The sequence below is a fragment of the Gracilinanus agilis genome, chromosome 1, assembly GCF_016433145.1.
Source record: "Gracilinanus agilis isolate LMUSP501 chromosome 1, AgileGrace, whole genome shotgun sequence".
NCBI lineage: Eukaryota > Metazoa > Chordata > Mammalia > Didelphimorphia > Didelphidae > Gracilinanus > Gracilinanus agilis.
The window spans coordinates 695,088,377-695,104,358 of record NC_058130.1 but is presented as its reverse complement, the minus strand read 5'-3'; the positions used below and the strand labels follow the sequence as shown (position 1 = coordinate 695,104,358).

General features: G+C 34.9%; 1 protein-coding gene across 1 annotated transcript in view; it reads left to right on the top strand.

Moving 5' to 3' along the window:
* AGO2 (argonaute RISC catalytic component 2) overlaps nucleotides 1-15,982 on the top strand; it is a 66,904-nt gene that overhangs the window by 16,924 nt on the left and 33,998 nt on the right. The window contains exons 3-7 of the mRNA XM_044669256.1: nucleotides 3,842-4,023; nucleotides 7,704-7,840; nucleotides 9,584-9,718; nucleotides 10,883-10,970; nucleotides 14,981-15,128. Coding sequence (XP_044525191.1) covers nucleotides 3,842-4,023; nucleotides 7,704-7,840; nucleotides 9,584-9,718; nucleotides 10,883-10,970; nucleotides 14,981-15,128 — 690 coding nt within the window. The remainder of the gene's footprint in view (nucleotides 1-3,841; nucleotides 4,024-7,703; nucleotides 7,841-9,583; nucleotides 9,719-10,882; nucleotides 10,971-14,980; nucleotides 15,129-15,982) is intronic.

Genomic DNA, 15,982 nt, shown 5'->3' with positions numbered 1-15,982 from the left:
CTAGCAAATGTTGTTATTTATTGTCATCATTTATATTATTATGTTTAATTTGGATATTTCTCCCCATCTTGCATTTCTCCTTTTCAAATTCTACACAGCTAGTATGTGACAAGGATGGAATTTAAATCCAGGTTCCCTGACTCCAAATATTGTACTTTCTCCCACTGGTTCATACTATTTCTTAAGCAGCTATATTATAAGTGCTTAATAAATACATGCCAGTTGATTCACATAAGGGGTGGCATGTGAGCTAGACTGGGATTTAAAGCAGCAGAACTTAGGAAAAAATCAAAGAAAACAACATAAAAACAGTATATAGGCAAGAAGCTCAGGATTATTTCTAGGCAATAATTTGACTAACCTTATTGTTTAAATTTTTTTAATTCACCCCTGATATCTATATATTTATTATACATTGTACTTTTGTGCTAATTTATTTAAAACATATACAAATACATTTTTTAATGATACAAAATGTTTTGTGAGATTAATATTGAGCATTTTTGGTTTTGTTTTTTAAATCTTAGTTTAATACAATTTGTTTAGAAAATTTCTAAATGGGTTAGATAATTATAAAGTGGCACATCATTTCTGGCAACAAAAGTTAAAATGTCTTGCTAATCATAATGACTCCATACCATCATTACCTAATATGTCATGACCCAATTTATGTTCAGAGCAAGATTCATTGTTAACAGTTATGACTATAAACCCACATTTCAAGTAATCTTGATAATTGTGTATTTTTTTTGCTGTCTTACTATTTGATTAGAACTTCATTTTTTCCTTAGAATAAAGCTGACAGAGAACTCATACTGAAATTACTAAAATAGTATAGTTCAATTGTCAGCTCTGCCATTTTTTTATTATTCACTTGTGCCTGCATTATTAATAATATCCTTAATTCATGGTTTCTTTGCAAGAATGTTTTTAGGCCACTTCTCCATGTTTTAGTTAAAATGAGATAATGCAATCCAAAATCCACTGAATCAATAACATACATATAAGCTGTAATATATCACAATAGGCTAAAAGAAAATCAAATAAGAGAACTATCATTTCTTATGGAATTCTCTTTTTTCAGCATACTTTGTATATCATAAGTGATGTGTGACGTGATATGAGTGAAGGTTTCAGCATCAAACTACATATCAAAGTTTATAAATTGTAATTTATTATTTTAGATAAAAATAAATAGCTACAATATTTTCTTCTTGTACCTTGATCAATATCTTGTCTGCCTTGTTGTGCATATTCACCCCAATATGGAGAACACTGGGTATATGAAGATTGGACATATAGATTAAACAGTGCACAAATTGTGAAGGACATTGAATATTCAGCAAAAGGACATCATCATGTTTTCCTTTCCTCATTTGGAAATAGTTTGAGATGAGCAAGAATCACTTATCAACTTAATTATATTTCATTTTTCACATTTAAATTCTTAGCATCATATATTTAGAAGTAGAAGACCTCAGGCTTTCTAATCCACTTATTTTACAGATGAGGAAACTGAGGTTCATTGAGTTATTTGTTCTAAGGTTACACAAGTAATTAGTAGTAGAGCTGGGATTCGAGTCAAAATATTCTTAACTATAAATCCAACATTTGTTCCATGACACCACACTAACTCTTGAATTTGTCCTTGTATCTTTCTTAAATGAAGATCTTATTAACCAAGTTAATCTTTCAGTCACTGTCCACACAGCCTATGTTAGACTGCATAAGACCATAGAACACAATTTAAAAGAAAGTATCTATATAAGTTCTTTTAAACTTAAGAATTTTCTTTTGAAACTCTATCCTAGCCAAGGGAAGATTGCTTCATATATCAATGGCAGACAAAAGCCCCCTGTTGGTTGTTATACTTCATTTGCAGATTTGAGGTTTCTAATATTTTCCCAAATAGAAAATCCTAAATTAATTAAAATCAACCACAGAATTAACCCTGCCCTGCATTTTCATGTTCCATTGGGCTTAAAACAGCACTGTTTAGATAAAGAGTGCACCAAGTGTTCCTGGAAAAGTTTAAATAAGAAATGAGTCAGTATCTTTTTCAAAAGCCTTCTCCAGTCCACCTTTAAACAGAAGCATGATCAGTGCTGGTTGGCAATATTATAGGTAGTCTTAGTATTTTGCATGAGGTTTGAACCAGATGACTTCCTGATTATTTTTCTAATCTCCACATTCCTAGATGTGATGGAGAAAAATATCAGAATCACAAGAACTATGCATTATTAACTGCATTAGAAGTTTATATTTACTGATCAAGAAATCAAATATCACTAGTTTGCTTCCACTAAGTGACCCTTCTTCCACAATCACCTAAGGAGTTGGGCTTTCTTTTCATTCTTAGCCTTCTTATTCTTTAATCAACAGCTAAGTTTTATGCTTTTGACGGGATTCAGAAATGCCTTAAAAGTGAATTCCATCTGCAGGCCCTATTCTACAGCCTCCTTATAGACTTCAGACAATTCTCAAGCTATAGGGGCTCAAATTTTGCTGTCTTATGATTACATTGTAAGAGCTCTCTTGGAAATATTATTAAAAATATATTCTCTTGAGCTTGAAATGTCTTCAACTGTTCTCTCTTTTATCTAGAAGTTATCCCACATATCCAAAGCAGTGGGGGATGATAGAAGAGGACCAGATTTGTAGTCAGGAGACAAATTAGGTATATCAGGGAAATGCTAGACATGCTATATATATATATGAACTATTTGGATGATTAGACCCCATAACTTCTCATGACTTTTTTAAAATTAAAAAAAAATTTTAAATTTGGGTCTAACATTTTTGCAACCCACCTCACTGATTTATTGTGCAGGTAGTATTGAATTACTCAGCAGTTCAGTGGAATCGAGTTTTAGGCTTGGAGTTGGGAAGACAAGTGCAAATCCAACTTTAGATACTTCTCAACTGTTTGAGTCACTTCGTTCTTAGCCTCAGTTTCTTTAGAATGTGGATAATTAGAGTATCTTCAAGAATCAAATAAGATAACATCTAAACCTTAAAATTGTATGAGACCTGTGGGGAGGGTCATCATATTCTTGTGAAAGTTCACTTTTATGGATCTGTAAAGTGTTTTGCAAACCTCAAAGCCCTATAAAATGTTAACCAAAGCCACAAATGAGATGAGGTGCATAAAACACTTTGTTAATTACAAAACCCTTTAGATCAGTGGTCTCTAATCCAAAAGAAAGGGGGCTACATATTAACTTAGAAAAGCATAAAATAACATTATATGTTTTCTTGTATTTTTAAATTTGTGTTAAATATTTCTCAATTACATTTTAATGTGATTCTGACTTACTTGGGCAACATCTGTGGGTTGTGTATTTGAAACCTCTTTGGTAGATGCTGCTGCTGTTATGATCATTAAGCATTTCTAAGCACTGTGCCTGACACACAGTGGGCACTTAATAAATATTTGTTGACTGATTACTGTAAATCACATCAATATCTCGCTCCTTTCTCTGAATTTAGAAATGTAAAGATGCTAGTTTTATTCCCTCCCTTTAAGGTCCCATGAGAAAGTAATGGCTCCTATTATATATGTTGTCCATTTTAGTATATAATCATTATCTTCATCAGATCACTGTTTTCCCAGTGATGTTATAAATTCTCTTCGGACTCTGCTCATTTTTTTACTATCTCCTGAAAGGTGAGTACAGTGTCAGGAAGGCCTGTTATGGCCACTCAGTAAAGATGTATCCCAGTTGAATTTAGTTACCTTAATTCTGGATTCAAATCTAGCGTGCTTCCTTCAGTAGCTTCAACTACCATCACTATTTTGATATGGAAAGAATCATCTTGTCTGATTTTAATATTGTTGCAGGTGGAGTTGGAGGTCACATTGCCTGGAGAAGGAAAAGACAGGATATTTAAGGTGGCCATAAAGTGGATGTCATGTGTGAGTCTCCAGGCTTTGCATGATGCACTCTCTGGTCGCCTGCCAAGCGTCCCTTTTGAAACCATCCAGGCTCTGGATGTAGTGATGAGGCATTTACCATCCATGAGGTAAGGAGACCTAGTGGGACTTTGTATATTAACCAGTTGATCAGTACCTGAAAGAAATCCATCTCCAAACTAGAATGTTGCCCAAGAATTTTCAAACTGAAAAAAATTGCAAATTAGATGAAATATTTATTTGTCTAGTCTAATTAGTCTGGATACCTTTGAAGTACTTAGAACTTGGTCAGACCTTGAGATTGCCTTTACTTGTCATCCTGATTTTTGTCTTGCCACTGTATTTCCATGGCTCTGGAAGAGAGAGTGAAGCTGAGAACTTTATGCAACTCTTTCTCATGTAAGTCCAGTTTACCCACAAGTCAAGCCATCAGCCCATGATATCATTGGTCCTCTTCAAAAAATGAATGGACAAATGAATGGACAAAAAATGAAGGACAAGCAACATCACTTTTGTTCATTCCAACAACTAAAACTAGAGAGATCTTCCCTTATGAAAATTCTTTTTAATGCTTCTCAACAGGAAGAGTGGATGAATGAAAGCTTTGGTTATACAGAAAGGTACTTTTTAGGAATTAGGGATTACTCTTTCATCTAAACATCTCTTATTTATCTTTAAAGGCCAAATAAAGCCATGATCTCTACCCCCTAAAGGGCATTTGATAATAAGAGTATATTGATATCTTAAATATATACTCCAAATGATAGATTATCTACAAATATATGGAAAGAATAATAATCACTGGAACTTCAACCCTCCATCTTACACACACTACAAACACAGAACCAATACTGCAATTCAAGTGAGTATTTGACAACAGATAGCCTTGGATATGCTTAAGGAGATAAACCATCTTACACTTCTACATATATGAAAGAATGGTGTTTTTTAAAATTTCCACATCTACATTCTGTTTGTCCTTTGGTTTAGTAGATTGCTGGCAGATGGTCCTTGTGTGTTGCTTCAGGAAGGGTAACCATGGTTCCAACAAGTGTGATGCATCTAAGACATACAGTCAAAACTGATATCAAAAGCTGTGAGCTTTTATTATTCCCTGAAAATTTTTCATATGCAAGTGGTTGTCACCAGGCAGTGTAACAAGTCATGATTGGAATTGATATTGTCATAAAGACCTGGCATAATCTTAAAATAGAAGACTGCTTTATATCAAACTTTTCAACCCCAAAAATGTTAATATGAAGAACTTATGTTCAAACACATTCAGTCCTGATTAGTGCAAATAATGAATCCTAGGAAGTGTTCAAATTCACACAGCATATTTCCTTTAACGTGTGTTGTCAGTGACTCTGTGAATGGAATCTACTCATTGGGGCTGTACTTGAAAATGCTCTCAAAGTACCTATCATGATTTCATTTGAGAGTTACAGTAATTCTGAAGTAGGCATTACAAGTATTATCCCCATTTTACCAATGAGGATATAAGTTTAAAGAACTTGCCCTTTTTCACAGAGTATCACAAGTGGGATTTGAACCATGGTCTTCCTACTATAAATCTTATTACTTTTCTTCCTTAATTCAATTTGGAGAATGTTTCCTGTTCTTTCCTTTAACTCAGCTGTACCCTTTTCTTCTCTACTCTACCAGAGGTGCTTAATGGTTTGAGATCTAGGTACTAGAGGCTCCTATATATAGTACAAGTATCCCAAGATAGAGATAGGCTGCCTTGATGAGTTCTTCAGTGATTAGAGATCTCTAAACGGAGGCATTTTAGGGTGAACATTGCTTGGAGAGATTGAAGAGGGGAATCTGTTGTCGAGTATGTATTGATCCCTGATTTCAAACATTTTCCACTATGATTCTTAATCATTCAGTCATCTATAGGCTATTCATACTGGCTCATAATATGCAACTGTTAAGATTACAGTATTAACATTTATACTTTGGAAATCAACACATGGCTACAAATTAGGACTTTTGTCATTTTACTAAATTATTTGTTGATTGCCTAGACTTAAAAAAGTAATGAGAAGATATGAATAATATAGATTATACTTAAAAGTGTGTTGCATTTTTACATTTTTGGGAGCTATTTGTCAAATGTTTATTAGCATATCGTCTCTAGTCTCCTCTATAATATTTCCAACAAGTAAATAGATATTTATTAAGTGACTACTCAATGCCTATCCCATGGTGAGAGCTAATTCTTTAGGAATTTACATATTCCGGCTATGACGGAAAAATAATAATAAAAAAATAAGTCTTTTGGGGAGATAGTTTTACATGGTGGATAAAATTGCAGGTCTTGGAGTCAAAGACTTGCATTTAGATTCCTTCTAACTCACTAGTGGTGTTACCTTGGGTAAGTCGCTGTTTCTAAACTCCAGATTTCCCCTTTTTAAAGTAAAAAATAATAATAGGACTTACCTCACAGGATTGTTCAATTGAGATAATATATGAGGTGCTTTGCAAACCTTAAAGCAATATCTCAATATGTGCTATTAACTGTTAGATTATATTTTGTCAGTCAGGGAGTCCTTGAAGTGTTTTATATCTGAGGTTACCTTTGATTATCCCTCATGATTCTGCACATGAAATTGCTAGAAAATAATACAAGGAGCTATCCAAAAGCAGATGTGTGCATGGACTTTAGGTGCTGGAGGGAATTGCCAAGTGGAAAAAGGATAGGTTGTTTTGCTTGATTCCAGAGTATAGCTTTAGGTTGAAGGGCTGTGTTAGTTTCAGAGAGACTGATTTTAAAAACTCAATATAACAAAAGCCAATTAAAGCTTTCTAGAAATGGAAGGAGCTACCTCTTGGAGGATTTCAAGGAAAGGATTAAGACACATAATAGATTCCCACATCAGAAAGGTATTGTAATTCTTGACTCCTGGGGACTCTTCCTTCTTGGAAGATTCTTATGATCTGATTCTGTGATATCAGTGCAGGCAGAAGTAGTTTCATGGCTTCTTGGAGAATATAGGATTTGAATATGTTGGACCTACTGCCATTTTTATCCAATTCTCTACTTCCTCCTAGAGCTTGCCTTTCCTGTTAGTGTGGCCAATAGAGAGTCTCCCCATTTCCCAGTTTTTAGTCATTTGTAGCTACTTAAGTCAGTCTCAGTTCCATTAAGAGGAATACTGAGATAATTTGTCATGTTAACTCAACTCAAACACTTGAAAATTTAAACAGCCAAAATTCTTGGAGTCTTCATAATGCCAGGTATCCCAGTATGCCTATCCATAACTTTCCACTCCAACAAAATTGGTTGTTAAGTAGATATTGTCACGTAGGAGTCAGAGGAATAAAGCTAAGATTCTTCCTTTGTCAAATGACTATTCATTGGAAGAGCATGCCTTTGAACTTCATTTTTCTGATGCTGATTCCATCTTTCTTTCATGCTCCTTGTCTTTTATCATCTCTGCAGGTTAATTTGACTTCTATTGATTCTATGCTGTAGCTTGGCGTAAGGTACAACTTAGGGGTGCTGTGTACTAGCCATGGTTCTAGTATTTTAAAGAAAAATTATGATAGCACTTGATTATCTTTACATTCACTACATAAGAACTATCTTGAGGTGAGGGATCATGTCTTATTAAAGTTTAAGACCCAAAATTAATCTGCGCCACAGGCTGGCTTCATAGAACATGCTAAATAAATACTTGTTGACAGATAATTATTTTGCTTTTTTATACTTTTTAAAGTTGGTGTTGTCAAATTATTTGACAAGTAATTTGTACTTAGTAATGACTTGATTTCTTGAATCTAGGTACACACCTGTGGGGCGATCATTTTTTACTGCATCAGAGGGATGCTCAAACCCTCTTGGTGGGGGAAGGGAAGTTTGGTTTGGATTTCATCAATCAGTCCGACCATCACTTTGGAAAATGATGTTGAACATTGATGGTAAGGGTTTCTTTTTGGTTTTCATGGAGTGTTGATTACCAAAGTGCTCACCAAACATGGTTTTGTGTGTTGAAAAGGCATTGTTGCTCAAATTGGACCATTTAGCTTCTAGTGCTGGTTCTGTAGGGAACATGTTGAATGACCTGGACTAGATGATCTCCATATACCTTCTAGACTTAAATTGTATAGTGAACTAGGTGGAGCAATACATAACAGCAGAGGACTTGGACTCAATAGAATCTCATTACCCTTTAAAAAAAACCCTTATATTCTGTCTTAGAATCAATACTTTGTATTGGTTCCAATGCAGAAGAGCAAAAAGGGTTAGGCAATGGGAATTAATTGTCCAGGGTCACACATTTAGGAAGTATCTGAGGCCAAATATGAACCCAGGACCTTCCATCTCTAGGCTTGGCTTTCAGTCCACTGAGTCACATAGCTCCTATCCTCTCATTAGCTTTTGACCTTAGGCAAGTCATTTAACCTTTATCTTCCCCAGTATCCTTATCTACAGAGTAAGAATGATAGCATCCTCCTCTCAGGATTATTATGAAAATATGAGATACCATATGTACAACAAGTTTGAAATCTTGAAGCACTATTTGAATACTATATTATTATTATAAATGAGGTTATGGTTATAGTATGGTTGTAGGTTTGATCTCCACAGTGTTTTTTAAAATTAAATTTTATTTTTTGAAATATTTTTCCATGGTTATATGATTCATGTTCTCTCCCTTCCCTCTTCTTCTCCCCCCTCCCAGAACTGATAAGCAATTCCACCTCTAATAGTATGTTAAATGCAATATTATTTGTGACTTATTAATTGGTTCTCTTCTTCATGACTCAATTGAACAAATATTTCTATAATACCTAATATATGCAATGCACTATGAGAGTATAAAGGTGAATAAGAGTAGATTCCTAACCAAGAGTATAAGGAGTTTACTATCTAGTATGAGAGTTAAGACATAAACATCTTCCTCTTTCCACATTATGTGTTCTAGTTATATGCCATAAAAAAGCTAATCTTAATATACAGATATGACATTATTATGAAATGTTAAGAGCTGAAGACCTTAGAGATCTTAAAGACCTGGTGTTCTGCTATCCACCAGTCCCATAGATGTTGGGGGTGGGTAATCTCTGAGTTTAAAGAGAAAAAATGTTACATTTTTGTTTTTACGAACTTTTAATTGAAATTTAACATTTCCTTCAGTTACTTTTTTTAAAAGATCTTTTAGTATGAGAAGAGGTTCTTAGAATTCACTAGAATGTCAGAGGAACTCATGACACAAAAAAACCTGTTAAGAATCCTTGGTCTAAACTAGTAAAGGTGAACCTTTTAGAGGGGAGAGTGATGTGAGAAGCGTCCCTTAGGTGCCTATGGAGAGGGGGAGGGTAGCAGTCTGGCCCCACATCCCTCTGACTTTCTAGTAATGAACCCTGGTGAACTTTGTGCTGGGGTGACAGTGCATGTGCCCTGAGTCCCCCTCCTCTGGCATGCGTGCCGTAGGTTTGCCACCAGGGGGTCTACACCAACCCATTCTATTCAGGGCAATGAAACAAAGAGAGAAATAAATAACTTGCCCAAAATGGCACAACTATTATTACCTCCTTTATATAAAGTGAAGGTTTTTGTGGTATAGAAAAACACCAATTAGGAATTTCATTACATTTTTGTATAAATATCCAGTTAACACTATAACCTAGGCCATGCCTTTCATATTTCTTTCTCTATAGTCTCAGCAACGGCCTTTTACAAGGCACAGCCAGTTATTGAATTTGTTTGTGAAGTTTTGGATTTCAAAAGTATTGAAGAGCAACAGAAACCTCTGACAGATTCCCAAAGGGTAAAGTTTACCAAAGAAATCAAAGGTAAGGGTTCATATATGGAGAGTACAATGCTCTTGGGAAGTGTCACTTTTATCTTTTGTTGGGATTTTGGTCTTATTCTGCTGAATTAGAATGTGAGGCATGTTCTCTATTGTGTTGAGGTTAAAATGTTCTAATTCTGCCAAACTTGACAGGCTCTGCTTATCACTACTTTATGCAAGCTATTATTCATTTATATGTTTTTACAGGGAAGTGGGGGTGGCAGTAGGAATTAATTGCCTTTCCTTGAAGATTAAATGAAATGCATTTCACAGGTTATGAGAGCTATGTACCCAGTCATTTTCTGAATAATCAAGTCTTTTGGGGCAGGCAACTGAGAGATAGAGGACTTTCCAACTTCCTTGACAATGACCTACAAACCAGTCATTTAGGGAGAAAATGTATTTCTATATGAGTTAATAGATTGTAAGTCTTCCCTTTAGAACTAAGTCTCTTCATGGCAATCTTTTGTGGTTGCGGTTCAATTCTTATGATATTAACAATTTGTTTTTGTTTTATGTCTACAAGACAAAGAGTATGAGACATCCATACTGTAGTTAGAGATCAGATAATATAGGCAGACTTTATATCTCCCCTCATTTTTTTCCATTTCTTTTTGTAATAGTTCTTTACTTGATGTTTTCATATTTACGTGGTCATCTGTTGGGCAAAGAGAAGTGAGAAAGAAATTTAAAGTAAGTTATAATATAGAGCATCTTAAGACTGGATAGTAAATTGATATTACTTAGTTTCAGCCTATCATTGAGGGTTTGCCCTATTTTTCACAGTGGAAAAGCAACTCATCCAATCCCTGAAAATATTTTTTGCTTGTTTCTAAAGTCATCACAACTGAATTTCTATTCCAATTTCCATTTTGGTATGAAAGGTGACCATGAGTTCTTGAATGATTTGTGTTTCTAAAGTACAATCTCTAGCAGGTTCTTATGCTGGAAAGTTTTAAGTACAGGCATGCTGATACATGGTGTGTGTATTGCCTGGGGGCCCTTCAAAGTGGCAGATCATATCTCAAACAGAATCTCTGCACTTATAAAGAAAAATGGTTTCTCTCTCTCTCTGCAGAGGGGTCACCACAAAAACATGAATATGCCTTGTAGACTGGGAATAATTTCAAAGGGACCTAGAAGTATGGAATTTTTGTTTTATTAGGTCTAAAGGTAGAGATAACACACTGTGGGCAGATGAAGAGAAAGTACCGGGTGTGTAATGTCACCAGAAGACCAGCAAGTCACCAAACGTAAGACTTATTCCTTTTATCTCTACAGATCTTAAAATGAAAGGTGATTATTATTGCATAGATTTAGGAGTGCTTCTGAAATTAAAAAATTCTGCTTGTTTTTACTCATAGCATACTTTGACCATGCCTAATATTCATCATAGATTCCAAATTTTGGATAATAAATCCATGTGAAACAAAAGACCAATGTATATATGTGTTTATACACATACATGGAAGGAAAATTTCCTAAACCTTATAAAATTAATAAAACATAATAGACACATTAAGACTTTGCTTTAAATGAACTCAACACTTTAGAATTCAGGTGTCAGCAGTCAAAAAAATTTAAGACAGAATAATACATAAAATAAAATTGTTTAATTATGTGCTAAGTCCATGCAATTTTCTCAGGCAGCATAAAGACTCACTACAGTTTGCCTAATCATGTTCATTCTCACTCAGAGTAGCATTAGTGTGAGTCATTACATTGTCCTCCACCAAACATTAGCTCCTGCAACAGCCTTTGTCACAAGCAAGTGGTGTTCATGTTGTAGCAGTGCTCTTTGTTTCATTAACACTAGTTATTAATATTTCCCCAAAGTATAAGAGTAATGATGCAGATTACTCTGACAAGCCTAAGAAAAGTTGTAAAGTGCATAGGTATATTCATATAAGAAATAATCTATTAAATAATGGAGTTCACTATTAAGCACAATTTTCAACTTAGTGAAGGATTTTGGAACATATATTGATCATGTAAAACAAGGTACCCTACTTGCATGTGTTTATTCAGTATAAGTATATAATATTACATATTTATCTCCATTTTCCTTTTTGTCGATTTTATAGATGTAATGAATTTTCTTCATTGGCAAAATGAAAAGGTTATTACTAGTGCCCTTTAATAGCATTAGTGTTGCCATAAAGGCCATACACTCTTATATCAAGCTTTTAGGCTCTGTAGTAAGGTTCATGTTATAATCTGAGTTTTGAATATTGAGTATTTGAGTTTTGAAGTATTGAGGTGTGTGTATGTGTGTGTGTGTGTGTGTGTGTGTGTGTGTTTCCATTGTAAATTTTGCCTTTGATGTTGACCTTAAGCATTTTCTGTCCATCCATTACACAATATTTATGCCAGTATTGGGGAGCTTGTCTTCATTTTGAGACAGCCCAGTTCATTGTTCAAAAGCTCTGATTAAGAATTTCTTCCTTATATTGAACTGACTTACCTCCCTGTAATTTTCACCTATGATTCCTAGTTTGCCTTTAAGTTAAGCAGAATAAATTGTATCTGTATCTTTTAGGTATTTGAAAATACAATGTTTATCATTTTTGGCTAAAAGTTCCTCAACTGATCTTTATATGTGATGACATCTAGGCCCGCACTACTGAGGTAGCTAGGTTGTGTAGTGGGCATCTAGGTGCTATAGTGCATCAAGCCCTGGACCTAGAGTCTGGAAGAATCATCTTCCTAAATTCTAATCTGAGTGTAGACACTTAGTAGTTGTGTAGGACCCTGGGCAAGTCACTTAACCCTGTTTGCCACAGTTTCCTCAACTGTTATATGGATTGGGGAAGGAAATGGCAAACTGCCCCAGTATTTTTGCCAAGAAAACTCCAAGTGGGATAACAGAGTCAGACTCTACTGAGCAACAAAAGATTACATGGTGGTTAATGAGTTGGATTTGAGAGTCAGGAAGGATCTGAGTCTGAAATCTGCCTTTCATACATACATACCAGATTATAACTTTGAGCAAGTCACTTAATCTCTCTCACCCTTAGTTTCCAAATCTATAAAATGGAACTCCTATCTGAATAGCACCTACCTGAAAGGACTATTAATATCAAATGAGATGTGATATTAATATATATATTTCTTTATAAGCTTTAAAGTACTAAATAAATGCTAGCCATTGTTGTTATTGTTATTACTTATTCATTATTATCCTGATTAGTTAACTGGATGATATATGACTTGCTAATGAAGAGCTCAAAATTAGACACAATTCCCAATATTTAGCTTGACCAAGAAACAGTATCATGGGACTATCACCTCTCTCATTCTGGCCATAGGATATGACCTTTCATGTATTCTAAAATCCTATCAAATCTCTTGCCATTATGGGAACATTCTCAAGGTTGAAGAGTGTAGAAATAAAAGATATTCAAGTAGGTCTAGTTCATTTTGTTGTCTTTGAATCTCCAAAAATTAGCACAATGCTTGGTATGTAGTAAATACTTATTGATTAACTTGTTGATTGAAAACTACTGTGGCCTTGGAGCAAGAAGACCTTGTTTTGAATCCCAGTTCTGCCACTCTTAGCTCTGTGACCCAGCACAAGTTGCTGTGATATGGTGGAAGAGCCTTAGTTTTGAATCTACTTACCATTCAGTCAGTCAATCAGCAGGTATTTTGTCCTTGGGCACATGATACAACATCTCTGGGCTTTAGTTTATTCATAAAATGAAGTGTACTGGATAATCTCCAATTCTCTGTCTTTCTCTAAATCTGATTATAAGGTATGATGAATCATTTAGTTTCTGGAAAATCATAATATACTTTGCTACATGCCTCCTAAAGTCACTCTGAAAGACCCTTTTTATAGACTTCTTATATATGCTCCTAAAATAGGATTTGTTTAGCTTTTGTTGTTGAGTCATTCAAACATGTCCAACTTTTCATGACATTGTGGACTAACTATTCATGGGGTCTTCTTGGCAAAGATAGTAGAGTGGCTTACCATTTCCATGTCCAGTTTTATGCAGGCAGGGATTGAGTGACTTGCCCAGGTTCACACAGCTAGTCAGTGTCTGAGGTCAGATCCAAACTCTGGTCTCTTTGGTACCAGGCCCAGTGTTCTATCCACTTTGGCAGCACTGAGCTCAACAATAAGCCTCTATATCCCCTCAGCTCTTACTGGTTCTCTTTTCCTTGTTACCACATTTTAAGCAACATAAGAGTTGAAAGGTACTTTGGTAGCCATTTAGCTCAACTTTTTCATTTTACTGATAAGGAAACTTGAAGGAAGTTAGATTACTTGCTCAGGCCTATGGCTGAAGTCAAAAGTGGGATTTGAACTCAGGTCCTCTGCTTCCAGAGCGAGTATTCTTTGCACTGTGCACCATATCATGCAATGAACCTACTCCAAAAAGACACTACAATCCTTGTTTTTTCTTCACCCTGTTATTCTTTCTTTGATCTAAGATTTCAATGCCAAGAATTTTCTAGTATTCTGGCTGCAATGAATGAATGGTTGAAATAAAAGTAATCTTTACTCAGCAATAGTAACTATTCTACTAAGAAGTAACTTCCAGTGGCACAACTTTGTTACAGCCACACTATAAACAGTGCCTCCCTTCTTGGCTCTTTTTCACTTGTGTCTGAATAGGACACAGTGTTATACCCTTTGCAGTATATTGGATGACGTTTTTTTCCTTTGGCTGGGAAACACTGCACCTCAAATACAGTTGTCTGCTACCATAAAATTCATTGGGATCATGGTTTTTTACCCGAGGCATATTAGATCCTCCTTTCACAGGAACCATCTTAGTTATTTTAATTATTTCTTGTTGTTGGAACTAGAGGTCCTGTATAAAAATATTTCCCCAATAAATGATTTACAAGACTATAAAGTATTTCCTACTAGAAAAATTAATGAAGTTTCCAATGTGGCTTCCTTATGTAGTTCCATCTGCCCTGGATCTCTGTGTGTATATTAGTGATTTCCCTAGCTCATAAGGCCTGAGATCTGTCAGTCTAATCCAAAGGCCTAATTCCAGAATAGTTTGCTTAAGATGTTTTATCCCCATTTGTGACTTCCCAACTCTTTCTTGTCTTAATCTTCCAATCCCTACCTTTTTAAAAAAATTAGAAAGTAGTTCATCAATGCCTAGAACATAGGAGACCCTTAATAAGTTTTTATTGAATTATTGCCTTGAATGTCAGTAAAATATTTTCTCACAAGCCAATTTTAATTCATCCAGGGAATCATGTGTAAGTTTATAACATGAACCTCTATATTCTCTAGATTCCCACTTCAGCAAGAGAGTGGCCAGACTGTTGAATGTACGGTGGCACAGTATTTTAAAGACAGGCATAAGTTGGTTCTACGTTATCCTCACCTTCCATGTTTACAAGTTGGACAGGAGCAAAAGCATACATACCTTCCCCTTGAGGCAAGTAATTTCCCAATTTACTTACACATATTGTTCTCTAGAGTCTACAGCAACTAGTTATTCTTTTAGATATCAAAAAATACAGGTCTTTCCATTTTTTGTTTCAACCTCTGACTTGACTTTGCAGTACATCAAAATCTTTGACCTAAGACACAGTAAATATTGAAAATGAAAAATGGAGTGGGGTTGGGGGGTGTTGACTTGTTTTATGATTTTAGTTGTTCTTTTTCAGGGCTGGGCAGAAACTTCAGATTCCTAGAGTTCCTAGAGCCTTAGGCCTTTGGAGATGATGGTCCAAAGGAAGGATATAAATATTTATTGAGATAGCAACTATTTATTGAGCTTCAATGTACTTTATATTATACCAAATGCCAAGATAAGCTCTAGAAAAGTAGAGAGATTTCAGTGTAAGAGAATTAGACTACAAACCCAGCAGAAATAACATGAAGGAAACTTAGGTGAACTGCTATAAGCAATTTATATATTCCTGGAAAATGAGTCAAAATTTATAGATCGGCTCAGTTTTAAAATGTACTAGGAAAATTATTATAATTTAAATTTCTTAACAACAGACCTGTGGTTTTATATTTATGCACCTCATAGTGCTTCATGAGAATGTTTATTGAGCATAATTAGTTTGTAATAGAATCTCAGTGCTAGAACCACTTTGACACTGTGTTCCCCTTCTCAGAATTATGTTCTAAAATACATAGAACTACAAAGGAAATCAATTCTTCAAAATACAGTAATTAAATCTGGGTTCACAAATTCCAGGTTAAGAGGCCCTAGAATTATACTAACTCACTTATTTTAAAGGTGGACAAATGGGCTCAGAGTTCTAAAGAAATAGATGG